The 27,261-nt window shown below is 45.5% G+C and overlaps 1 protein-coding gene across 3 annotated transcripts in view; it reads left to right on the top strand.

Annotated features, from left to right (window-relative positions):
* The window catches only part of atg7 (ATG7 autophagy related 7 homolog (S. cerevisiae)), a 65,428-nt gene that overhangs the window by 8,787 nt on the left and 29,380 nt on the right, over window positions 1-27,261 (top strand). For all 3 annotated transcript variants that reach the window (XM_077009783.1, XM_077009792.1, XM_077009802.1), the window contains 10 exons: window positions 2,192-2,280; window positions 3,117-3,232; window positions 6,916-7,006; window positions 7,117-7,261; window positions 9,217-9,375; window positions 14,433-14,627; window positions 15,572-15,731; window positions 16,762-16,838; window positions 17,136-17,251; window positions 23,671-23,746. In XM_077009783.1, coding sequence (XP_076865898.1) covers window positions 2,192-2,280; window positions 3,117-3,232; window positions 6,916-7,006; window positions 7,117-7,261; window positions 9,217-9,375; window positions 14,433-14,627; window positions 15,572-15,731; window positions 16,762-16,838; window positions 17,136-17,251; window positions 23,671-23,746 — 1,224 coding nt within the window. The remainder of the gene's footprint in view (window positions 1-2,191; window positions 2,281-3,116; window positions 3,233-6,915; window positions 7,007-7,116; window positions 7,262-9,216; window positions 9,376-14,432; window positions 14,628-15,571; window positions 15,732-16,761; window positions 16,839-17,135; window positions 17,252-23,670; window positions 23,747-27,261) is intronic.

The following is a 27,261-nucleotide window of genomic DNA, read 5'->3' as shown; positions in this document are numbered from 1 at the left end:
GTTACGGTCGCCACCGCGGACCCGGACCTAAGGTCTGAGCTATCTGCCAAAAATGGACCGCGGAAAGATTTAATTGATTACCCCTGCCCTACACCATCATATATCCAATATGGCCGCTGCTATCGACCAAGCTTTCAGTACACCTTTCACAAGCTTATCATATGCCAATTAACATGAAACTCACATATTACGTTCACCTACACGCCCTCTAATACATATCAAAGTATGATGGGAATTGCACCACTAGGTGGCGCTATACTAGGAATTCACATATACACTGCCTAAGCCATACCTACCCATACCTCAGTGATGACCACATACAAAACACACAGAAAATTACATATGGTTTGTGTTTTTTGAACAGCCACCTCATTCATGGATTCCCTTCATATACCTTCATGTGCCATGGTGCCAGGCATGCCAGAGGGTGCCCATGCCTTGCGCTTGGACCTCGTAATTGCCGCCGGCTATATATTTTTTTGAAGTGTGTGTGTGTGTGTGTGTGTGTGTGTGTGTGTGTGTGTGTGTGTAATGAGACGAGGATAAGGCAGGACGCTGAAGCAGAGTACGATGTGACTTCATTTAGATTTAGTGTTGGCGCTTTAGCAAACACAGAACATGCACAATGGACTCCAGTCAAAGACATGCGACAAGCATAACATCAACACAGTATAAATACACTCACGTTAACACAATAATTACTCACGTTAACACATAATGCAAACATGACAAGAGACAGGTGAGATGAATAATGAACAAATATGTACACACACACACACACACACACACACACACATATAGGCGCACCCACAAACACGTACATGCACACACACAGACGACCCTGAGGGAGGAGACAGGGACATGACAACCAGTCAAAAGTTTGGACACACCATAACAGTCCTTTTATTGTTTTTTACATTTTCGGGAAACGATGAATGTATGAAAATAATGAAATAACACATGGCTATGCTGTGTTAAACCAAAACAGATGTTTTAATAGATGGCTGAAGATTTTAAAGTGAGTTAATGCTCTTGGTGTTCTTAACCAGCTTCATGAGGTAGCACCAGTGATGCCCTGAACACATTCTCATGTACGCTGAGCACCTGTGATGCCCTGAACACATTCTCATCTATATTGAGAACTTTATTAATTTTGAGAGGCAATTAAAATTAAACATTTTAGTATTATTATTTTTATTCTATAATGTATACATTGTTTTGGAACAACAAAAATATTTTATAGGCCAGCAACATTCACTATTTATATTTGTCTTGGAAGCAAATTTGGTAACACTTTACATTGTGTTTACTTACTAATGTGAAGTAATGTATTAGTTAACATGAGCCAAAACAGGAGCTGCAACTGTTACATGTTTACGTAACATTAGTTAATTATTGTTAATGTGTTACTTCATGTGTTGTTCATGTTAACTAAGGCATTACTTCACGTAAGTAAGTAAACACTTAATGTAAAGAGTTACCGCAAATTTAAGCGTAAACCATTAGCTAAAATGCCTTTAAGGTTATAAAGAACATACATTCAGCTTAGCTGTGTCCACACTTTTGACTGGTTGTGTGTGTGTGTGTGTGTGTGTGTGTGTGTGTGTGTGTGTGTGTGTGTGTGTGTGTGTGTGTGTGTGTGTGTGTGTGTGAAAGGATCAATTATCACAGATTCCTCATTCCAAATTAAGAGTTTGCCGTTTCCAGTGGCTAGACATTTTTCTAATGGACACTGCATTAACAACATATCTGGTTGCCTTGCCAGCTGTTGCTATAGCAGCTATGATATTAGGAAACTTAAGGAAACAACCCCAATGTTATGGTTTCACCTCTGGGAGCTTCAGAAACACTTTTACTCTCATTTATATATGACTGATACTTCTGCAATACGAGCTCCCACCAAAATCCGAGCTCCCAAAAAAATGTGTTAGTATACATGATTATAGGTACTGCTTTGTTAGTATATGTGATTATAGGTACTGCTTTGTTAGTATATGTGATTATAGGTACTGCTTTGTTAGTATACGTGATTATAGGTACTGCTTTGTTAGTATACGTGATTATAGGTACTGCTTTGTTAGTACACATGTATTACTGTATTTATTTTATTGATTTTGAGTGATTGACAGTAACGGTGGAGCTGGATGTTGTGGATGTTGCTTTCACTGACGTATCTCCACATTTTACGAAGGTCACCGTGGGTGTGTATGATCCTTGCACACTGGCCCAACATCCAGGATGGCCTCTTCGGAATTTCCTGATCCTGCTTGCCAGTAAATGGTAAACTCACAACACCCATCCCAGTCACAACACCCATCCCAGTCACAACACCCATCCCAGTCACAACACCCATCCATCATGCAGTACTTCATGTCTGCAAAGTCTCCCTGTAGTCCTGATGATTTTCACTTTCAGTTAACCCTTTAGGCCAAGAAGTTTCAAACCCCCAAACTGTGTGGTGGTAACCTCCACCCTGGCTTCACGCACCTCCACCCATGCTTCACGCACCTCCACCCATGCTTCACGCACCTCCACCCATGCTTCACGCATCTCCACCCTGCCTCACGCACCTCCACCCTGCCTCACGCACCTCCACCCATGCTTCACGCACCTCCACCCATGCTTCACGCACCTCCACCCATGCTTCACGCACCTCCACCCTGCCTCACGCACCTCCACCCTGCCTCACGCACCTCCACCCTGCTTCCGTCTCTGACTGGTGATCCTGCTTTAGCAACGATGTTGTTCTTTCACCAGCACTTCAGTATTTACACACACTTAATTAATGAGGTTTTCATCGCAGCCTGTGGTTGAGTGTTTTCTGAGTCTGCGCTTCCACTCTTCCCGAGTCGTCCATTTATAAATAAGAAAAAGCTGAAAAGCATTGAGATCATTTGACAACCAGTAGAACGTCTCCGATCTCCACAGCCAAGTGTATAAATGTCCCCTATGCACTTAGATCCCAGTCATCCATCTGTGTTCCTTTAGTGCTTGATTGAGTGAAGTTTACTGTCTCTATGCACATGTCCACTTTCCTTCTGTGGTGTGGGTGTGTGTGTGTGTGGGGGCGCGCGTGTGTGGGGGCGTGTGTGTGTGCGTGGGTGTTAATGCATCAGGGGTTCACAGCTGGACACGGTGGAGGTTCTGTGCTTCAGGGACCGGACGCTCCACGGCGTACGTTCAGCCCTGCACAGCATCGTCTTACAGGTCCAGCTTCCTCGGCTCTCCACAGGTAATGTGGCTTTTGCAGCCAATATGGCTGAAAAGAAATGCACACAAACGCGCACTTTTTTTTTTTTGTTTTTTTTTTGTGCTGACTTTAAGCAAATGAGGTAATTTTGCTTAAATGTCAGCAAGGGATCATCGGCCTCTCTGTAGGATGGGTGTGAATTTCGAAGGCTTGTTGGAGTTATAACGTTGACCTTCACGTAGTGTTTTTGAAAATCTACCCATAAGCGCCTGAGGAGTGATCTCTGTTACGACGTCTCTGCATACAGTAGAATTCATGACGCATCTTAGTGTTCCAGTGTTGGCAGTGGATAAAAACATGGGGTTCAATGTAAAATCTATAATACTCTTCATTAGTGATGCGTGGGAGAGCAATACTTTCATTGCTCTTTGTTGGATCTCATTGCTTGAAAATAATTAGGAGAGATTTGCCTCTTAATAATTAAATGCTGGATTCATTTCAGAAGTGAATGTACAGTTGTGATCAAATTTATTCAACCCCCACTGAAATAAAGTGTTTTGGCCAGTTTGACATTGATTTTAATCATTTCAGTCATCTTATTTACAATTATATCAAAGAGGCACTTATAAATTAGACAAACATAACATAATATTTATGATGGAATAACCACAAATGTCTTTACTGTGCTCACATCATTATCAGTTTTATTCAACCCCCTAGTGACATTATTTTTTAGTACTTAGTACAACATCCTTTTCCAGTTATGACAGCTTTCAAGCGTGAAGCATAGCTTGACACAAGTGTCTTGCAGCGACCTATGGGTATCTTAGCCCATTCTTCATGGGCAAAAGCCTCCAGTTCAGTCACATTCTTAGGCTTGCGCACTGCAACTGCCTTCTTTAGGTCCCACCAGAGGTTCTCAATTGGATTTAAGTCTGGTGATTGCGATGGCCACTCTAGAATGTTCCAGCCTTTCATGTTCAACCATGCTCTAGTGGACTTGGATGTGTGCTTCGGATCATTGTCCTGTTGGAAGGTCCAACGTCTCCCAAGCCGCAGGTTTGTGACTGACTCCATCACATTTTCCTCCAAGATCTCCTGGTACTGAAGGGAATTCATGGTACCCTGCACACGTTGAAGCTTTCCTGTACCATTAGAAGCAAAACAGCCCCAAAGCATAATTGACCCCCCGCCATGCTTCACAGTAGGCAAGGTGTTCTTTTGTTCATAAGCCTGGTTCTTCCTTCTCCAAACATAGCGCTGGTCCATTGTCCCAAACAGTTCTAATTTAGTTTCATCTGACCACAGTACACTGTTCCAAAACCTTTGTGGCTTGTCCACATGACTTTTGGCATACTGCAGTCGACTTTTCTTGTTCTTTGGAGTCAGCGTCTGGGCGTTCTGGCATGGAGGTCTTCGTTATGCAGTGCGCGCCTTATTGTCTGAGCTGAAACTTCAGTGCCCACATCTGACAGGTCTTTTTTCAGTTCCTTAGCAGTCACGCGGGGATTTTTCTCCACATTACGCTTCAGGTAGCACACAGCAGTCGCGGTCAGGATCTTCTTTCTGCCACGACCAGGTAACGTTTCCACTGTGCCCTTTAACTTGAACTTGCGAATGATACTTCCGATAGTGTCTCTTGGAATATTTAACAACTTCGCAATCTTTTTATATCCATTGCCATTCTTGTGAAGAGCAATAACCTCTTCTCTTGTCTTCTGGGACCATTCTCTTGCCTTCACCATGCTTGGAAACACACCAGTAGATGTCTAGAAGGAGCTGAGTATCACAGTCCTTTTAAATCTGCCTAATTGGTGCTTATCATGCTTGATTGCTGCTCGTTAACATCCACAGATGTTTTCAATACCTGATGGAAAACACTGGAATGAACCTCTGTTCTTAGGAGTGGTAGTCGTAAAGGGGTTGAATAATTGTGTCAATGAAGAAATCACAAAAAGGCCATTTAATACTTTATGACAAAAAAAATTGATGCTATCTTAGTTGCATTTAGTTCTTTAACAAGTCCTTGTAAGATTTCATTATGAACACAATTACAAATGTGCACTGAATTCCATAAAACCCTTCGCAGCATTGGGGGTTGAATAAATTTGATCACAACTGTAATATGCATTTGAAAAGCGAGGTTTCATTTCACTGTGCAGAGCTACAGCACTTTCAGCCCATCAGATCTAAATGCTAAACATGTCATTATTTTTCGTTATATGAGCCTTTGGTGTTAATAGTACAGTCAACATTGTGTGGCATCCATGCCACTCTGAAATATTTATCACTGACCAATCTCACGGTCCAGTCCGTCTCTGCCGAAATTGGAGGTGTGGTGGTAAATGGTGTCTGGAGGCCATGCGTGAAGTTGCCTCTGAATTCTAACAAAGTCTCTGTTGCTGATCTGAGATCAGTTGGCAAGAGTAACGTTTGGTCTATCTTCGTGTTGTCTTGAATGAATTAACTTTGTACGATTGTACCATGTCCTAGACATGCTAAGTAAATTGATCTTGGACCAGTGCTCATAGACAGCTTTGTTTTGTTGGAAATGCATCAAACACTATGGAGTCATAGGAAGAACAGCAGTGATGTCCTTGGCATTCAGTTCTGAAGCCTTGAAGTCACCACAGAGTGCAGTTTAATGCAATGGTGTGGGTTGCTTTTCAAGACGAATTACTTTAAATTCTGACGAGTTTTTTTTTTATATTATTATTTCTTGACAAAACAATTACCAGTAACTGCATATCACTAATTAAACATAAATTAATTTGTGTATCGCATTTGACTGTGCCCCTCCATCACACACACCCAGGGGGCAGTAGAGCAGTACAGGGGCAGATCGAGTGCCCCTCCATCACACACCCAGGGGGCAGTAAAACAGGGTGACGACAGCTTGTGAGTCTGGCTGGCGTTTGTGTGTCCAGTGTCTCCATTCTGTTCACTGTTACGACGGGTTGGGACCATGAGGAAGTGCGCCATCATCTTGGCTTAGTAATACAGCAGGTGCACGAGGGTCGTCACAGTATCGTCCATGATTACCATGAGCCAACTCCTCCTTAGTAGTAAGACTAAAGCTTAGGAGAGTTGTTAGAATTTAAGTTCTGAGCAGCTGTGTATTCTTGCATGATGGAACTTCATCCTCCAAATGATTAATTGAAATGTGATGAATTGGGAGATTCAGCAAGACAGTGTCTCTGTGGCGTGACCCTGGTTTTTACCTGTGAAAGGGCCCACATAACATAAAATGGGAGCAGCAACTGAATTGTGAGAATCTTAACAAATCACGCTTTGCTTTGTGAGCATCGTGTAGACAGCCAGGAGTTTAGGGAATGTGACCTTTTGTGTTTGCCTGTAAAACTGTTTTTGGTGACTCGTGCAACTCTTTAATACTACTTAAACGATGACCGTTGTCAGTGCAAAGTAAATCTAGAGTGTTCTATTAGCCAGTGCTTTGGTGCCTCAGGACCTGAGGTACAGCAGAATGCTTTTGTCTGGAAAAAGATGATTTTACATGTTACAGATGTTGTCATGTGGAGTAACCATGGTTTCGGCTTTATTCCCCACCCTCTTTCCCCACCACTGTACTGGTAGTGGGCATTTTTTGTGGGTTTTTTGTTTGTTTTTGTTTTTGCATATTTGCTGGGGTTTTTTGAGTATTTTTGAGTTCATAACCATGTGTAATTAATGTCAGTAAATGTTTTTAATGCATGTATTTCCTAAAGTTTGTCCAAAGGGTGTGGGCTGGGAGAAAAACCCCAAGGGGGCAATGGGTCCTCGAAGTGTCAACCTCAGTGAATGCATGGACCCAAAAAGGTATCGGAGGGGTGAATATGTATTTCCTACATTTAATTAGATAAAACATTTTTGTTGCTATTGACACTGAAAACGTATGTGTACATGTTATGTACATGCATCTGTGTCAGACTTGCAGAATCATCGGTTGATCTAAACCTGAAGCTGATGCGCTGGAGACTTGTCCCTTCACTCGATCTGGACAAGGTTGTGTCCACCAAGTGTCTGTTACTTGGAGCTGGGACTCTAGGCTGTAACGTGGCAAGGACACTCATGGTGAGAGCACGATGCAATATATTTAAAGTATCCTACATGGACGTTCGGTGCTGCTGGAAGGACGAGGCACAATACCACTTCGGCTGGCACTGACGTATAGCTTTTTATTAACATAAAGCGCATATAGTGCACGAAAAACACTTTGCACAGACACACAACGTGCAGACTCAAACAACGACGAGCACAAGACACTGCGCGAAATAGACAAACCACATAAACCCCAAGTGATGACGAGACGAGCCACAGATGAGACGGATTATCACAGGACGCAACCGCACCCACGGGGATCCACTGACGCAGACGAGTAGACGCAGACGACGTAAACACACGCCTAAAAGGGAGGGGTCGGGGACCGTAACGTGACAATATATAGTGTTGTATAAAGTATTAGAGACCCATAATTGAGTAAAAGTACAAGTACTCTAATAAATTTGCAATATTAAGTACTTATGATACTCAAGTACTGAAAGTAAAAAGTACAAGTGTTGTGTTTTGAATTAATTAATGAAAGCTGTTCAGTTTGATTATCAATAGTTTTTATATATCACTTACAAATCAAAGATGTCAAAGACCACAAATACAAGTGTTCTGTATGTACAAACAAGTAGCAAAACTGGGCTTAACACTTCGTACACAAAAAACAGATTTGGTTTGATGCAGAAGTACAAGTTCGCCTTAATTTAGCTGAGAAAACAAGGTTTATTTTGGACCGTCAAGTTCTAAGGGTGAGCCTACTGCCCTGCGTTTACCCTCAATAAATGCCCTTACCCTATAAAAACACTACACTATAAAAATGGGCACATGATTAGTCAGCATGAAAAGAGACATGGCTTACTGTTGCTAAAAACACAACTCTGCGTGACATCGCCTTTATGATTGCCAGCTAATGTTAAGTGAATACTGCAGCATGTCATGAACATAATTAGGTTAGTTAGCTAAGACCTAACTAGCGCTTACTGAAAGCTAAAGCTGGTGTGTCTTATGTGCATTATATTTATAACTTGCATTGATGTGTTTCTTCAAGTTCGAAGGTGAATTTTTGAAGGCCAATATTTCACCCTCTTTAGGGAGGCAGAGATGGCACTCCATCCTATAGGAATTTACTTTCACTCCAGCAAACGCAAACACTGTCTCTAGGTAGGGCCAGGGTGGTCTCCTTCCTCACCCTCACCGCCACGATCACTCGATGTTGAAGGTGTGGAAGGTGCCAATATATGTACATTAAAACGCCAACAAGCTTATTATGCAGCACTTATGCTGCTCTTCTGCTGTTACCAATCACGGTACCATCTCTTTTAATGAGATAAAAAGTGAATTATTTGGAATAATTTCGAGTATATGTGTATTTGTATAAATATGTAAAATAAGCTGAAGGTGCTGGAAAATACTGAAAATGGACCTTCAAAGTTCCGTACAAGTGCATGAATTCCACCTTGTAACTTCGCACGCACAAAAATCGAGAGGTGCACGATCTCGCGACGCGACCACGCGCGTGGCCAACGTGCATGGGCGGAGCCACCGCGATTGCATCATTTTTGCCGCGCGGACCCTTGCGGCAGTCACGACGTGTCAAGTGAACCTAGATTACAAAGCTGAAGTGTTCAGTGAAGGCAGCAACAGAGTAAACGAGACGCGACCGGAACATGCGCAGTTTTCTCAAAAGACAGCCTGATCCCTTGACCTGGTGACAGCACCAGCTAACATGTTTATAAAAGGAACGAGTAACTATACAGCACGTAAAAAATGTATCAAAGTAAAAGTATTAAACTGATGGAAAATATGTAGTAAAGTAAAATTGGAAGTAGGAGAAAAAAATAATACTCCAGTAAAGTACAGATACAGCATTTTAGTGTATCTGTGTTTGTCTTACTTTGTACTTAAAAAACACATTCAGCACAGATTTAAGTGTTCAACTTCTCTACTACATTTCTTAACATGTGTCCTCAATTTTCTAGGGCTGGGGCGTGAGACGCATCACCTTTGTAGATAACGCAAAGATTTCCTACTCCAACCCAGTACGCCAGCCTCTCTTTGAGTTTGAAGACTGCCTGAGTGGTGGGAAGTCTAAGGCCTTGGCTGCCGTGGACAGATTGAGGAAGATCTTCCCAGGCGTGGTAAGGCATGTAATGTGGTCCATTTCAGGACATCACATCACCGACATATTTCACCCAAGGACATACACAGTGTTTATGTGCATAATGATAATGGGTTTTGGGGTTTGGAATAAGTTACTGATTTACAGCTTTCATTTGGAGAGAAGTATATTCCAGTCTTGCTGTTGGGGACAAGGACTTGGGGTTGATTGCTTGAGTTTGAGATATCTGTAGCAGGTCTGTATCATTTCGAGACCAGACAGGTGCTTGTGGAATATAGGAAAGTGTTTAATTACAAAACGGCTCAAGGGAGTTATCAGGGTGCAGAAGGGCGTCGATATCACTACACGGAGCAACACGAGCCAAAGGGGTCTGAGCCGCAGGCACACCACCATTACAGAAACCAGAGAGTGCCAGATGAACTAGGTGAACAAAACACCGGAGGGCAAACCAAAAGACAAATACCAGAACCAGAACAACGCACACGTGCACAGAAAACCTGGGATGTAGGGCTCAGTGGCAGTGCTTCAGCAGATAACTGAGCTAAGCTGAGTGTTTTCATATGTGGATGAAATTAGCCCAAGCTGAGCAGTGTTGGTATTCGGGGGAGGACAATCGGCTGAACGTGTCTTGACAGGCTGATGGTACATGACAAGGTCCTCTAAATACCTCTAACTAAAAGACCTCTAAATACCTCTAACTAAAATACCTCTAAATACCTCTAAAGGACCTCTAAATACTTAAGAGTTAAAGTTGAGCCTGCCTCAGGTTTGGATTCAAACATAGTTGCCTCAGTTTAAGGGCCTCTTGGAGCAAAATGAACCTAAAGACTAATTGAAATGGATTGAAAATGTCAGATTGTTCAAGAAACAGCATGGCCTCATTCTTTGCAGGAAACACCCGACTGGTCTTGGCCCACTTTAGGCGTCCAGATCCTTTTCATACTCCACGGTTTCATGAACCCTGCAGTCTTTCACCCACCCTGTCGCAACGAGCTTCGTCATGACCGTCCGGCTATTTACTAGGTATAATTAGATTCGATGTAATTCTGGTCGCTAAGCAACAAAATCGATGCAGGGACATTTCCTGCGTGTCAGCGGCATCGTCGTGTTCTTATGCAGAAATGGTGTGAGTGTGAAACAAACGGAGATGGTGCTAGTGTGATTTCTGAGCCAGCGTGTGCTCCTCCGTGCAGGAACACCGTCGGCCGTTGTTTACGCTTCCAAGGTGGGTTTTTTTTCCCTTTCCTTCCAACGAATCAACCTTCTATTCTGTCCGCCCCTCCTTCTCTGCCTCCATCTGTTCATCCAATGTTTCGTCAGCCCCACCACCCACCCGCTGCCCTGCTCTCCTCACGATGAATCGTTCTGAGGAGCTCCCGTCGGAATGTCGGACCAGAAGCCCTGACAATTTGTAATAATGTTGAACACTGAAAATGAAGTGTTTTAATTACACTTGCTTTTCAACACTTTTACTTACACTTATCTCCAGTGGTGTGCCGCAGTCATTTTGTGGTGAAGTTCAGCACTTTTAAAGTAGTCTTTTGTCTCTAAATGTGAGAGGATGATTACATTTTAGGCTAAGTCACTGTGCACCGTAAGTGGGCACTCCTGAGTTTCTCAGATGCTTTTGCCTTTTACACAAAATAACAAATGACATGTTCCTACTCTATATAGATTATCCTGCCCTTGGGAGCTAACAAAATGGAAAGCTACTTAATAACCGAACACTTAGAAGGAGCGAGTGAAGCCCACTTAATTGCTTGGAGACTCCTAATGGTGACCTCCAAGCAGAGGAAACATCTTCTGAGCACTAAAATAAAACTGAGGTTTCAGGATGCTTAAACCACTGAAAGAAAATGTATCATCAAATTCATTTCAGATGAGCGGTTCATACATCGTGGCTGCTTGCCTTAAAGTTCTCCTCCTGTACCTCACCTGGTGTAGCTGCCCGAGCAAGACACTAGTGCCAAGGTCATTAGTTCGATCCCCAGGAAGCAAGTGCACTCAGAGTGACAAAAATGTCAGATGTTCAGGAGAAAAAGTGTTTGCCAAATGCTGTAAACGTAACATAAGTGTGAACTGCGGCATTGACGAAGGCTGTTGGCCCTCGGATGGCGTCATTCTGTTGGTGAAAGGCTGTTGCCTGTTACAGTGCGGTGTGTTGTGCAGGACTAGCCAGTCCTCATCAGCAGCGCGGAGATTTCCGATTGGCTCTTCATTTTAAAATGGACTCCAAATGTATATAGATAATATAAATTATGTAGACATAATATGCTTAAAAGTGTTTTCTTGCATTGTGACTTGATCCAAGTCGGTGTATTAGGCTAATGTTTATATTTTGTAATATTATATATAGTACATGTTGTGCTGCTATCTAGTGAATAAATGGAATGTTTATTACTTTGATGTAATATTATGCAATGCACGTCGTATAAGGAGCGTGCACGTTGTATAAGGTCCATGCACGTCGTATAAGGTGCACGTCGTATAAGGAGCATGGACGTCGTATAAGGAGTGTGCACCTTCAGAGTTGCTGCACAAAAGAAAATGTCTCAAAAACAAACTTCAACATACGTGTGTTGACATTAAGAATACAGACTAATACTGACATGCCACCTAAACATGGAATGTGTTTTTCCAAGCAGATGCCCTTTCCACATTATGCTAAGTTAACCATAGTGTTGAATAGATGATTCCTTCAGTCAGATACAACGAGCAATGTCTAGTTTCCATCAGAAGCGCAACTATAAAAGCAATGCTTTGACTTTATTACTGGTCTTACACCTATTCATGAATGTGCCATCACACCTAACATTAACCCTAATCCCAGTAATAAATCTAACCTTTACCATGTCTTCATACCTGTTCAAAACCACAACCCTAACCTTAACGCTAAGATTATGCTTATCAAATGTAGTGTGGGTGTTCTTAACTACACATGACATTAGCCAGATTATAAACCACTTGGCCTAAACGTTTTGTGCTTCTATTGGAGAATCTTTTCACTAGTGGTGACTGTGTATCACCATAAAGATACTGAGAATAATATATTTTTATTTAGCGGACCAAGCTCACGTAACTGAGATGGCATAACCATTTAAAGTACTTTCAGTGATGAGTACAACTGACTCAATGTATCAAACTTTGGTACGTGTCAGTATAGTTAATGGCTTCAGAATATTCTCGAATTTTAAAAACTAATTTGAATTGTTTACTGAAGTTGTGGCTAAATGATTGAAATGATTATTGTACAGAATGCAATATCTATTACTTGATATCTAAAGTGTTCTACCTGTGCATCTTATGATAACAACATAACATTTCTCATGTAAGCCGGTGGACCCACCTGAGACATTATCCATCGGGATATACTCATACCACACTATTACCAGACTAATACCACACTATTATCAGACCCCTTCCACACTAAGCATGTGCTAGTTGTCTAACCCATTTTAGGCCAATACTGTGAACACTGATCTCTAAAGAGTTTCCTCACCTTTAGCTTTTCTCAAAGCCTCTTGAAGCTTTGATGTTGTGGTCTTCCTGCAGGATGCTTGGTTCATTCTCATTAAATTTAATTTGCAAGTAATTAGAAACCCTTGTGCCCCCCCTTCCTGCAAAACCATAGAGATGTGAGCCTGACCCGAGATGGAAAGGCATCGAAAAGTGCGGGTTTTGTTTTTTCCCCCCACAAACGTTCTCTTACTTTGTTAACTACAAGTTCAGTTCTGCTGCTGTGCTGGTGCTAATAAAATGGCTGGCATTCGTTTTTTGTCCCTATTTTATGTCTGGTTGGCTTGCGCTCAAGTGTTAACTACTCTCCCCTACACACACACACACACACACACACACACACACACACACACACACACACACACACACACACACACACACACACACTCCCTTTATAGGATGCTGAGGTACTGTAGCAAAGTGGCCACTTGTCCGTGTTAATTCAAATGAGCCAATATTTGTGTGGCCAGATTTGTATGGGAGAAGCTTTAATTACTGTTTCTGCAGTACTGTGGAGATAAATGAACACAGATACAACTTTTGGGATGAAATTTTGCTGACTCATGCTGGTTTCTTGAAAGATCTGCGGGAGTAGGTCCATCAACGTAACACAAGCATGGACGTGTGTCCGTAGTAGGTGTACACTTGTATTCTTGGGACAGAGGACCAAAGTCTTCAAATCCATGTCTGTGTAATTCTTGCACCAGCCGTCGTTCATCTGGCCACCATGGTGAACTGGCCCCCTGCTCTGTTTGCACACACTGGTCATTATTTATTAACGCCTGTGTCTTGTATTGATCGTCTCCTCCTGTTCTGCTAATGAGCATCTCATACTTTACCTTTCAGAACCCCTGTGTGTGCAGCCAGTTAGACGCTAGCCTGTAATCTGAGGCATAATTACCCGTGTCTTCATTGCCCTGTCCCTCTCAACATGGACACACACACACACACACACACACACACACACAGAACGCAAGCAAATGTTCATTCAGAGAGTGGTATGACATTAGAATGTTGGTGACTTGTTTGTGGAATTTGAGTGATTTTGTCTTTGACGTCATCGGGCCTCATGGATGGAGCTACATGTTTGCTGTGGTCTTGTTTTGTTAGCACCTGTTTTGAATGCAGTCTTGTAAGGGGACCTTAAATAGCCCATTAAACACACCGGGTGCTTCAGTCACTGCAGGTCTATGCCCGGGTCCCATGTTTGGTGCAGTGCACATGCACGTCTGACAGATTCATACCATGAATTCAGATTTGGGTTACACCATCATTTCGAAGGACACAACAAATTGTAATTGACCTGTGACTGATAGAACATAACAGGATGTAAGAGGCTTTATGATAACCACTGTTTTAATTCTGCTGGGATGCCTTTTAATAATACTTTAGTAATACTTGAAAACTGTAAGGAGACAAGTTACTTAAGTAAATCTCCTTCCACCGCTGTTTCCCTGTAATATCCTCTAATATGCTGAAATATGTTTCTGATGTGTGGCCTTCCTTGGATATCTCCAATAAAATTCCCCAAATGCTCTTCTCTGCTTCCGCCGCTGCCAGAATGCTGAAGGCTTCAACCTGAGCATCCCCATGCCTGGACACCCGGTCAATTTTTCCGAAGAGACGCTTGCGCAAGCCCGGCGGGACGTGGAGCAGCTGGAGGCGCTGATCGCAGCGCATGACGTGGTCTTCCTGCTCATGGACACGCGGGAGAGCCGATGGCTCCCCACGGTGGTGGCTGCTAGCAGGAGGAAGGTGAGGCGGACACTGTGTGTGTGTGTGTGTGTGTGTGTGTGTGTGTGTGTGTGTGTGTGTGTGTGTGTGTGTGTGTGTGTGTGTGTGTGAAAGGTGTTTTTTTTTTCTGAAACCCATTGGCATTTTTCTGAAGTGGACTGGTGCAGTGTGACCTCTTGGTTGTGACTGAACCCCCCCCCCCCCCCCCATTGCTGAAGCAAATGTGACAGGCTGAAAATAATTATGCAGATAAACTCTGATTTGATAATGGACCCCCACACTCTGCAGTCCTTGAAGGACAGCGTTAGGGTTATGTTGTTAGGGACCATGTTAGGGTTATGTTTGGAATGAACAGTGCGTTCGCTCTGATGTGCTGATCCAAACACAGCGATGTCCTCACCATTTTTCCTGCAAGAGCTACCGACACACTGCAAACTGGTGTGCACGTGTATGTGTTTGGCCATAATGATGCAAACAGTTGTTGCATCACTGTTCATCAACTTGCTAATGATCTTCCTGTAACCCTGTTCAATGAACAACGTAGACTACATATAGGACAGCCAGCATGCTGTCATGTCAAGCAGTAGCCATGTTGTCAGATTTTTTATACTATTTTTGAAGTCATAATGGCTGTATGACAAGAGAACCAGACGAAAATGGCTGTGTGAAAGTACTTATTTAACCATTAATTTGCACACAGTGTATGTAAACTTTGGGCCCATCATCTGTTCTTGAACCCTAAAAACATTTTTTTTTGCACACTAAGGCACACTAGTGCATAATTAACTGAAAACGTCTGTCTGTATTTATTATCTGCAGTTATTCCAATATTGAATTAGTGATGAGAATTAATTGACCTTTATCTACTAATAAAATATCTACTGTCAGGATATTGTGGGGCTGCGCATGAGTTTACAGCTAAATAAACATCCTTGTTGTCATGAGCACCATCTCTGCTGCCGCAGCTCATCGTCAACGCCGCTCTTGGCTTTGACACCTTCGTGGTAATGAGACACGGCTTGAAGAGAGACGGGGCCCCAGACACCGGAGACACCAGCACTTCATCGTCATCATCATCTTCCTCTGCTTCCGCCACCTCTTCATCCTCGACGCCAGCCATACCCGGTGAGTAACTATGACGACTGAAAAACAGCACACTTATTATTTTGTCTCTTTTTCTGGTTGGAAGTGAATTCAGGATTGTCCAGGTGTGTGTGCGTCTGAAACGGTGACTGGATGAATGCAGATCCCTGTATCTGCTGGATAGGCAGAAATCTACCGTTTGGTGCTTTTAATGGTTACTGAAAAAAGGCTTTTAGCAGATCTAAAAGGAGAAGTTCTACTACAAGTCCACTGCTGTCTTGGCATCCTGCTGGTCATCACGTGCTCTAGATCCACATGAACATCAGGCCTTAAACTATGTGCAAGCTGGGATGAGTGTGTCATGGACAGTGTGTCACACCCTGTGCAGCCTTCACCTCCGTTTGGGGCCTTAAGCGATACATTTGGCTTTGGTCTAACAGCAAACCAAGGCAACGTTGCACATGTCTGCAAATAAACCCCCAAAAGAACGCAGCAGTGGAGCAACCACATATACCAACCATGTACAGTATGTGCCATGCCACATATACCAACCATGTATGTGCCATGCCACATATACCAATCATGTATGTGCCATGCCACATATACCAACCATGTATGTGCCATGCCACATATACCAATCATGTATGTGCCATGCCACATATACCAACCATGTATGTGCCATGCGACATATACCAACCATGTATGTGCCATGCCACATATACCAATCATGTATGTTGGTGGCGGCAGCGGGAGGCGTTCACTCTCCTACCGTCCATCGATTGGTGGGACGTGGGCGTCATCTTTCAACACGCTTTGTTCCACGTGAAGGAAGGGAAAGTGGTGAAAGCATAATGCGACGGTGGCGACCTCGACCTGGGCGAGGATTCATGCGGCTGGACTCCTGCCTTGACTCTGGTTTTGCTTACGTTCTATATTTACTATATGCATGTGGTCTGAGATCAGTGGGACACTCACTGCTCATCTGCTGCCAGTAGAGCGGTGCTCTGTGATCTTGGTGTCCGGGTTGGCTTCTGACATTAATTATTCATTATGGTGCCTTTCCATCTTCTAGGATCATCTCTGTTCTCCAACATTCCTGGGCACCGGCTTGGCTGCTACTTCTGCAATGATGTTGTTGCCCCTGGCGATGTGAGTTTACGAGCTTCACGTGCACCTCACAGTCTTTTTCTTGCCGGATGTGACCCGCACGTTCTACAAGGGCGACATCCTCGGATTGACCCACTTTGTGTCTCAGTGGAGCGATTGATTATATTAAGTCACGCCTAATTGCTTTAGTTGCATTTGCAAAATGCTTCTGTAGTAATGAATATATATGGCACTACACATGACTAATTAAGCTTATTTTGTGTATAATGTGCTTAATCCTTGCACTACTGCCAAATGCTTCAGTTGTTTAATTGATTTATATGGGGTCCTGGTTTGCAGTCGACCAGGGACCGCACCCTGGACCAGCAGTGCACCGTCAGCCGTCCTGGTCTCGCCATGATCGCCGGAGCCTTGGCAGTGGAGCTGATGATCTCTGTACTCCAGCACCCAGAGGGGTAGGTGCTGCCTCCACCCTCACCACACACAGAGGGGTAGTGCTGCCTCCACCCTCACCACACACAGGGAGGTAGGTGCTGCCTCTACCCTCACCACACACAGAGGGGTAGGTGCTGCCTCCACCCTCACCACACACAGAGGGGTAGGTGCTGCCTCCACCCTCACCACACACAGGGGGGTAGGTGCTGCCTCCACCCTCACCACACACAGAGGGGTAGGTGCTGCCTCCACCCTCACCACACACAGAGGGGTAGGTGCTGCCTCCACCCTCACCACACACAGAGGGGTAGGTGCTGCCTCCACCCTCACCACATACAGAGGGGTAGTGCTGCCTCCACCCTCACCACACACAGAGGGAGGTAGGTGCTGCCTCCACCCTCACCACACACAGAGGGGTAGGTGCTGCCTCCACCCTCACCACACACAGAGGGGTAGGTGTTGCCTCCACCCTCACCACACACAGGGGGGTAGGTGTTGCCTCCACCCTCACCACACACAGGGAGGTAGGTGCTGCCTCCACCCTCACCACACACAGGGGGGTAGTGTTGCCTCCACCCTCACCACACACAGAGGGGTAGTGTTGCCTCCACCCTCACCACACACAGAGGGGTAGGTGCTGCCTCCACCCTCACCACACAGAGGGGGGTAGGTGCTGCCTCCACCCTCCCCACACACAGGGAGGTAGTGTTGCCTCCACCCTCACCACACACAGAGGGGTAGGTGCTGCCTCCACCCTCACCACACACAGGGGGGTAGTGTTGCCTCCACCCTCACCACACACAGGGGGGTAGTGCTGCCTCCACCCTCACCACACACAGAGGGGTAGGTGCTGCCTCCACCCTCACCACACACAGGGGGGTAGGTGCTGCCTCCACCCTCACCACACACAGGGGGGTAGGTGCTGCCTCCACCCTCACCACACACAGAGGGAGGTAGGTGCTGCCTCCACCCTCACCACACACAGGGGTAGTGCTGCCTCCACCCTCACCACACACAGAGGGGTAGGTGTTGCCTCCACCCTCACCACACACAGAGGGGTAGGTGTTGCCTCCACCCTCACCACACACAGGGGTGTAGGTGTTGCCTCCACCCTCACCACACACAGGGGTGTAGGTGCTGCCTCCACCCTCACCACACACAGGGGTGTAGGTGCTGCCTCCACCCTCACCACACACAGAGGGAGGTAGGTGCTGCCTCCACCCTCACCACACACAGGGAGGTAGGTGCTGCCTCCACCCTCACCACACATAGAGGGATAGTGTTGCCTCCACCCTCACCACACACAGGGGTAGTGCTGCCTCCACCCTCACCACCCATCCCAGTTTTTCCCATAATGTGGGTGGGGTGGGTGGGGGTTACGGGGCAAAAATGTATTTGTGGTTTGCTGGGGGGGGGGGGGGGGGGATTAGGAATGCCTTATCTCTGTTAACCCAACATGAAAGGAAGCTAGTTTTGGCTGTTTTGAACACCCCAGTAGGTACTCAAAAGAAAGATTACCACAATATGAAAGCAAAACGGAGATCATATGTCCTTTTATTATTTTTTTTATGTTTATCCATGTCTTGTTCTTTTTACTCTTTTTCTCTGAGTCTATCATTGCCAGACTCTAAGGGCATTTTCACGCTGGAGCCTTACTCTGCCAATTCAGTTCATTTGGTCAAGTGTGAAATCTGTTTTAGACCTCTGGAGCGGAACAAAGAACAGATCTCTGGTCCTCCTGAAATCGGTGGTCTGGAGTTTAGAGTGAAGCAATATGTGGGTTTGTGCAGTTGGGTCATTTTGTAACGTGTTTTGACTTATTGCATTGCTTAACTATAGGTTTCTTAATAGTGAGGAAAGGACTGCAGTGTATTTCATGCAAACTGTCCAGTAGATGGTTCCATGATATCACAGAATGCATCCTAGATGGGTCATAATTCAAGAGACCCTTGAACCAGTCTACTACTGAACTACTGGACACTATGCCATCACCTAGTACTGCAAATAAGCATAGACATAAATAAACATACAATGTAAAGTAGAAGAACAACAAGTGCTATCTGTGGTGTTAGTGCTCATTTAAGTACTCAACAAACAGGTGAGTCTTCAGTCTACGTTTGAAGACCACAGACGCTCTGCACTCCGAGCAGCTAGTGTAAGATCATTCCACCATCTTGGAACTGGGACAGAGAATTTGTCTTCTGTGAGATTTTAGAACTACTATTTTTGCTGAAAAATTTAATTTGACTCATTGACTGAGTCTGGCACAGTGGCCAATTACAGACCTGCAATTTTGGAGTCATGATATTAACAGTCCTTCAGGAAACACAAATTAGCAGTCCAATAAGGTGTTCACAGTAAATGCTGGTTTATATCAGCCCAGTCAGCTCTGATTGGTTAGCTCACCTTCTCTGCTCTGATTGGTCTACTGCCAAAGTGGTTCTGCTTCTACACATTGTGCACATTATTCTCTCAGGAGCAGCTGTAAACACTGGTGTGTTTGCAGGGTTAGAAACCCTTCCAATGGCTGGTGGTATCCAAAGATGCTGGGGAATTACAGTGGTTTGTGACCATAACAGGGCTTGTAATCATAAATCCACCGCCACACTTGTGCACATCTAGTGATTAAGGAAAACGTTGCTATACTTCCATAGTTTTAGTTAAAAATGGGCATGCAACTGATTACAAGAACCATTAAAACAACAAGAGCTTTGCTGTGGGTCTGTGGGGTGGCCGTCAGCAGCTCCACACTGGAACATAAGGGCACAGAATCAGCACAGACAGAAGTGACACGTCACCAGTATCCTGGGATTATTGAGTTTTCTCCACTAATTACATCAAGGGTGTAGAATTAGCATGAATGGAAGTGAATATCCAGTGGGGGACCCCCCCCCTGTTTGCACATGAACCCACACCCAACCTCCACACGCAAACACACCCTCCGTACACACACACCCTCCACGTGCACACACACCCTTCGCACACACACACACCCTACATGTGCACACACGCACCCTCTAGACACACACACACACACCCTTCGCACGCACACACACACACACACACACACACACACACCCTTCGCACGCACACACATGCTCCCCATCAATGTCAAGAGCAAGAGCAACTATGCCTTTGCTTGAACACTTGTAGTAGCTACTTTGCACAAATAATAATGCAGACTTACAGACTGTAAAGATGAATCTTCCATTGGACAATACTAAGTTGGAGTTGCCCTCTGAAGAGTAACAACATGCAAAAGTCCAGCACTGAGCTGCCCTGATTGGTCCAGCACTGAGCTGCCCTGATTGGTCCAGTACTGAGCTGCCCTGATTGGTCCAGCACTGAGCTGCCCTGATTGGTCCAATTGGTGATCTTCACAGAGATTTGGCCATGATCGAAATGTGAGGCTCAGTGGACCATTGCCAAGCAGGCAGTGGTGTCTCCATTATTACTAACATCACATACACTTACTTCAAGCAAAACTCTTGAGTTACCTGTAATGACCAAAATACCATGGATTTCAAAAATCTTTTTCTCACTCATGGTAAATATCTTGCCCTAAAAGAATCCTTTGACGTCACTCATGTTTGCTAATGCTGAACATGGCTGAAAACAACAAAACTTCAGTTCATGTCAGACCAGAACAGGATTGTGCACGGAAGTGCGTATATGCCAGAATGGATAGCTGATCACAACACAACTGGCAGAATCCTGACAGTGAGGCCAGGTGAACGCACTATAGATACCAGACACTCCATCTGTGTGTGTGGGTGGCGCGTCTGTGCTCTACTGTGTTTAGTTACCTACTTGGCTCGGCCCCAAAGAAGGAAGTCTCACTGTTTTTGATCGCATGACTGTGTTTTTAAAAAGGCATCGTGTCATTGTTGTTATGTGTTTTGCAACTGTTATCAATAGTTAGATTTCAAGCTCTTGACAAAATTAAATCCACACAAGCAGCGCCAAAGCTAATGCATTGCTTTCACGCTAATGAAAACAAAATAGCGCTGCAGCACAAATAACCTTTGTGCCTCTTAAGAATATATCTGCATGTTTAATGAACGCGAGCGGTTTATACTGGAAACGCCATCTGCGTGTGCCTCCGTGTCAACGGGCCACTCGCTGCCGCCATCTTGCTGCGAGTCTCTTTAGATGTTTTAGGAGCATCAGCCGTAGAGCAGAAGTCGAGAAGCGCGACTGGAAAGGCGCTTTTGTTTTCTGGGTGTTAGTTAGTTAGTTTTTCACTAAATGGCTTTGCTTTTTTGAGCTAGAATTTGTGAGCTCAGCCAGTCACAAGTGAACATGGGTGAATAAACTGACGGTGGTAGAAGCATCACAGACAACAAATAACTCCGGTTGTTTGAGCGAACGCTGACGTTTGGTTTAAAGAGTTTGCTTGAGGGCGACCCTTTGTGTTCATGGGTGTGGTTGCTCCATGGATCAGGAGGGTCATTGAATCTGTGCCAATCCCCTCAGCAATGCTGTTTTTGCCCCTTCTCTGACACGCCTGGCTGTGCTGACGTTTGACTCCTGGGCTGTTGGGTCATCCACCTTCGCCAAGTGGACATAGACGACCTCCTCAGTTTGCCTCAAAGTGTAAATAAAAGCTTTTAAATTCTAAAATTTGACAACTTGAGGTTCCAGCCATCAAAGGCAATGGACCCCTTCCACTTTCTGCAGGGTATCGTTTCACTCGCCGCTGCCCAAACAAACGGCTACGGGATGAGCAGTTGGTGAGTGGTGTGAAAAATGTCTACCAGGGAGAGGAGGAGGTCCGGTCCAGTCCTGCTAATAACAGTGAGCCTGTCGGCCTGAACCCCCATGATCTGCTTCACGCTCAACTTCCACCAGCATTTCTCACCCTGTGGCCATTTTAAGGGCTTAACATTAACAGTTCTGTTCATGTGTTGTTGGCCCATGTTTCTGTGGCGTTGTCTCATTGCCAAATCCATGAGTCAGTCTCCTGTTTAAAACTTGCTGTTTTTTTGAAAATGTGTTTAAAAGTCTTTTCCTTTGAGTTGTTGATGTTGTTATTATTTTTATGCCTAAATTCAGTCTTAACAGTTTGGCGTGTTGGCTTTAATACAGTAATGATTCCTATCCTGAGGCCCAACGGAATGCATTAGGAAATGCGTAATAACGAGAATTAATTTACCGTGTTAATGCATAAGCTGTGTAAATACTCTTGGGTGCTTTTTTGAACCACTCAGGAACTAGCAAGGGAATCGTGGGAGGTTTGTACTGTGGCTAAATGTGAAAGCTAGAGATGCAGAGACAGAAAGAGAGAGACATGCATTCATGAACACGTCAACTGAAATATAGATGGATGTAAAAGGAAGTGATGCATGTAATTCTTATTTGAGTGAGAGAGCGAGGATGGATGTCCAGATAGCCTTTAATATTCAGTGTGTTGTGTGTGAGGTTCTCCCTCTCCCCATCACTCTCCAGATCACTCAAGGGCCTTTCGTAATAAATGATGATGTGTTTGTATTGCCCAAGCTTAGGTTCCAAAGTGCGATCATATTGAAAAATAACACAGTAAAACATTGAAATGAATTTGTTAAAAATAAAATTTAAGATTAAGCTTGAAAACCTGTCTAATAAAGAAGGTGTTTGTGTTCCAGTGAGACAGGTGTGTTTTTTCCTGCGAGTGTGTGTAAAGTGCAGCTCTGTGTCAGTGTTCTGTCCTTTGCGGGGCTGAGAAACCTGGCGCTGTGTTGGCAGCGGGTCTGTCTGTCCTTCCCTGTAGCTCATAGAGCAACGACTTCATCAAGATGTTTCTGCGTTTCCGGCCGTCACTAGGGGGTGGTATTCTGCCATGGTGGACTCTTCAGGGCTGGATAGATTGCATTTTGCTTTGTGATTTTGATTCCCAATAAATTACATATTTTTTTCCCACAGATGTGTTGTGATGTGGTTCATGGGGAGCAGGTTTGTTGTTTCGCTCTGGTCCTGAGTCTGTGAAGTGTTTGTGAACGTGAGGAACACTGATTCAGGATCAGGGCCATATTTTCTTTGCTCTGGTCCTGAGTCTGTGAAGTGTTTGTGAACGTGAGGAACACTGATTCAGGATCAGGGCCATATTTTCTTTGCTCTGCCCTTGTTCTTGCAGAGCTGTAATGGTATGAGAGAGGGTGGCTGTTGTGTGTTTCCAGAGTTTGACTGCTCTTTTCTCCATCTATATAATGAATGATATTGGCCCTGTTCTGCGCTGCATTAGTTGTGTTGTTTCTGTGAATTTTCTTAGGATTACCAAACTCTGCATAAAAGAGCTGGGGGTGTTTGTCTATGTGTCAAATTCATCTGCAAGCAGATCCTACTCTTCACTCTCGCTCTCTCTCTCTCTCTCTCTCTCTCTCTCTCTCTCTCTCTCTCTCTCTCTCTCTCTCTCTCTCTCTCTCTCTCTGTCTCTCTCTCTGTCTCTCTCTCTCTCTCTCAGGGGCTATGCTGTAGCCAGTAGCAGTGATGACCGCATGAATGAACCCCCGACCTCACTCGGCCTCGTCCCTCACCAGGTCAGTTGTTGCGTCTGGAGACCTTCCCTCTCTCAACTCATGGCTCATTTAGGCCTTCATTTCTTCGCCCATTCTTTCTCCTGCATGTGTTTCATGCATTTCTGTAAAAATATGCAAATAGCCATATGGTGGGAGGGGCCTCTCACTGGTCCCACCCACTGTTGCTGTTCGATGTCTTCCCTTTTTCACGGCCGTGCCATATAATCGCTCTTATTCCTCTGAATGCTGATGCCGCATCATCGAAGCGATTCAGGCGGGGAAGTCATCTCTCCGTATCTATACATTTCTTTTGCGGAGTAAATAATAATCAATGGAGTGGAAGATGGAGCAATCTGGCTCCCGTTAGCCATGGACGCCGCAATCACATCCATTGTGGCTGCGAGCAGCTGTTGGAGCGGAGTGGCAGAGGGGCACAAGAGGATGGAGGATGCTGCTGTTTGATAAGCATGCGGGTGGGGTGGAGGGTGGAGGCTGGGGTGGAACATGCAGTACATTTGTAGCGCACACCAAACCTCTGCTGCATCAGTGTTCCGCTGTGAATCCACCCAGGAGAAACCAAGAAGTAGTTTTAAAAGACGTTTTTGGCCGGGTTGTAATCTGATTACTGCAACCCCCCATTACCCATAATCCTTTATTTGAATAAAAGCTAAACCTATCTGAGAAATGAGCCAGATTGGGTCACGTTTTCAGGCGACCGCGTGAGCGCTCGCACACGTGGGTCATGCGGCACTCGGGGGAGGGGGGTTAAGGTGCACGTGCTTGCAGTGGAGGAGAGAAAGTGAGATTTTGTGAAGGGGGGGGGGGGGGTGGTGGGTGAGAGGGTGTGAATCCATTAAATCCATAATGAATAGGGTCCCTTGAGATGCATCCCTGCAGTAAACACTACTGCTCCGGTCTTGTTTGTCTTGGGCATTTAATGGTCCAATGCTCATGGTTGCTAGCCGGGTTTTTTTTACCCCCCTGCAGTCGGGGAGGTGAGTAAGGGGGGGGGGGGGGGGGGGGGGGGGGGGGGGGGGACTGGAGAGATTGGGAGAAAGATGCAAAAGCTCAAAAACCTCCCATTAATCCTGCCAAAGTACAATGTGATTCTGCGTTTGTTCGTGCTGTCGTCACTCATTCTAGTGGCCTCGTTTCTGACGCAGCACTGGCCGTGGGGCGGCAGGGCCGTGAGCCGGTGGGAGGCTCCCTGACGTGGATCTTTCAACCCCCTTCATAAGTGCTGCTCGGAGTGCAACTGCTAAATTGAACACTTCCTGCCGTGCTTCTGTGAGACGTTATCCGCGCGTAGGTAGCCACGCCCACACTCGCGCGCCCGAGGTGGGGGGGATAATGACAAAACCTAAGACATCAAAGCCTGGTGCCGCGGGATATTAACTACACCGCCGCGCTACTCACGAGGCCCTCAGAAACAGCACAGTTATGGCATACCCGAGAAGCCCTAATCGCAGAAGTGGGAGGCTTCGCACACAACGTGATTTATTTATTTCAGAAGTCTGAGAGCCAGGCATTTCCCCCGCCGGCCTCCCACTGTCCGCGGTAGGACACCGTCGAGAGGGCGTTATCTTTCGGGGACATGGCACGTTCTCACCCACAGATCTCACCCGTCGTGGCTTTGCTTTTAGGACGTTCAGCGTTAGACTTGATTTGACGATAAGGCATGCTGTGTGTATGTGTGTGTGCTTGCGTGAACTCCCATTAAATCAAATCTGGACCAACACTGCCTTCTTCTGTGGTTGAGGGGTATTGCAGTACATTAGTCTTTGTACCAATAGCACTATAATTCCCTTTTAAAACACATTATGTTTGATACATCTAGTTACATGTTTACTGAATGTGACCTTCATATTTGCTTAAGTGATATTTGCTTAGACACAGATAAATATCAGGGAATGTATGAAATCCACTGTATGCACAACAACAATTTTTGAAAAATAATAATAGAAAAAATATGTTGAGGCCACCATGTGAGCCCTACATTACCAGATGTTAATCTACATACAGAATCATGTAAATAAAAATAGCTAATAAATGGCTTATGGCTGAAGTGTGTCCATTATCCATAGAGTGTGTGGTGTGTGAGCTTAAATGTCCACAAACTCAGCCTGAGAAGCTGTGACCTTGTGAGTTGACTCACTCTAGGAAGATAAACGGATGTGACGCCACTTTCACTGGAGCTTTATTCTGATTCTTTTGAGTGTGGAAGGCCAGGAAGTTGAGCGTCTTGCTCGTATGTCCTGGATGAGGCTTCATGCTCTACACACACACACACACACACAACACACACACACACACACACACACACACACACACACACACACTGTCACATACTTCGTGACTGATGTGTAATGTCTTGCTTCTGCTTTCACCCTCTTGGGACACTTCCACAATTTTCTTTTCAATTAAGCTCAACTGGCTGCAGATGAGGGAGAGGAGAAGAGAAGGAGAGAGGGTGAGGAGGGGAGAGGAGAAGAGAAGGAGAGAGGGTGAGGAGGGGAGAGGAGAAGAGAAGGAGAGAGGGTGAGGAGGGGAGAGGAGAAGAGAAGGAGAGAGGGTGAGGAGGGGAGAGGAGAAGAGAAGGAGAGAGGGTGAGGAGGGGAGAGGAGAAGAGAAGGAGAGAGGGTGAGGAGGGGAGAGGTGGAGAGAAGGAGAGAGGGTGAGGAGGGGAGAGGTGGAGAGAAGGAGAGAGGGTGAGGAGGGGAGAGGTGGAGAGAAGGAGAGAGGGTGAGGAGGGGAGAGGTGGAGAGAAGGAGAGAGGGTGAGGAGGGGAGAGGTGGAGAGAAGGAGAGAGGGTGAGGAGGGGAGAGGTGGAGAGAAGGAGAGAGGGTGAGGAGGGGAGAGGTGGAGAGAAGGAGAGAGGGTGAGGAGGGGAGAGGTGGAGAGAAGGAGAGAGGGTGAGGAGGGGAGAGGTGGAGAGAAGGAGAGAGGGTGAGGAGGGGAGAGGTGGAGAGAAGGAGAGGGTGAGGAGGGGAGAGGTGGAGATAAGGAGAGAGGGTGAGGAGGGGAGAGGTGGAGAGAAGGAGAGAGGGTGAGGAGGGGAGAGGTGGAGAGAAGGAGAGAGGGTGAGGAGGGGAGAGGTGGAGAGAAGGAGAGAGGGTGAGGAGGGGAGAGGTGGAGATAAGGAGAGAGGGTGAGGAGGGGAGAGGTGGAGAGAAGGAGAGGGTGAGGAGGGGAGAGGTGGAGAGAAGGAGAGAGGGTGAGGAGGGGAGAGGTGGAGAGAGAAGAGTGAGAGGGAGAGAGAGAGAAGGAGGGAGAGGAGGAGGCCCTTCTGGAGTTGGCCCGGGCGGTGCTTCGGGTCCAGATCAAGCTAATCTGCCTCTTTGGTCTGCTGGAGATGTTCTCTGGAAGCTTTTTTATAGAGCACCAGTGCCCCCTAGTGGCAGCACACTTTAACATCCACACATGGGTTTGTCGGAAGTCTGGCAGTTATTTCTGCACCTTCTTTTAAGGTTTAACTGCTTAATCGTCCCTTTCTAGCTCAAAAATATTTATTCTCTGGACATTTACTTTTGTGACTG

The sequence above is a fragment of the Brachyhypopomus gauderio genome, chromosome 1 (assembly GCF_052324685.1).
Source record: "Brachyhypopomus gauderio isolate BG-103 chromosome 1, BGAUD_0.2, whole genome shotgun sequence".
NCBI lineage: Eukaryota > Metazoa > Chordata > Actinopteri > Gymnotiformes > Hypopomidae > Brachyhypopomus > Brachyhypopomus gauderio.
This window is presented reverse-complemented; position numbering and strand designations above follow the sequence as displayed.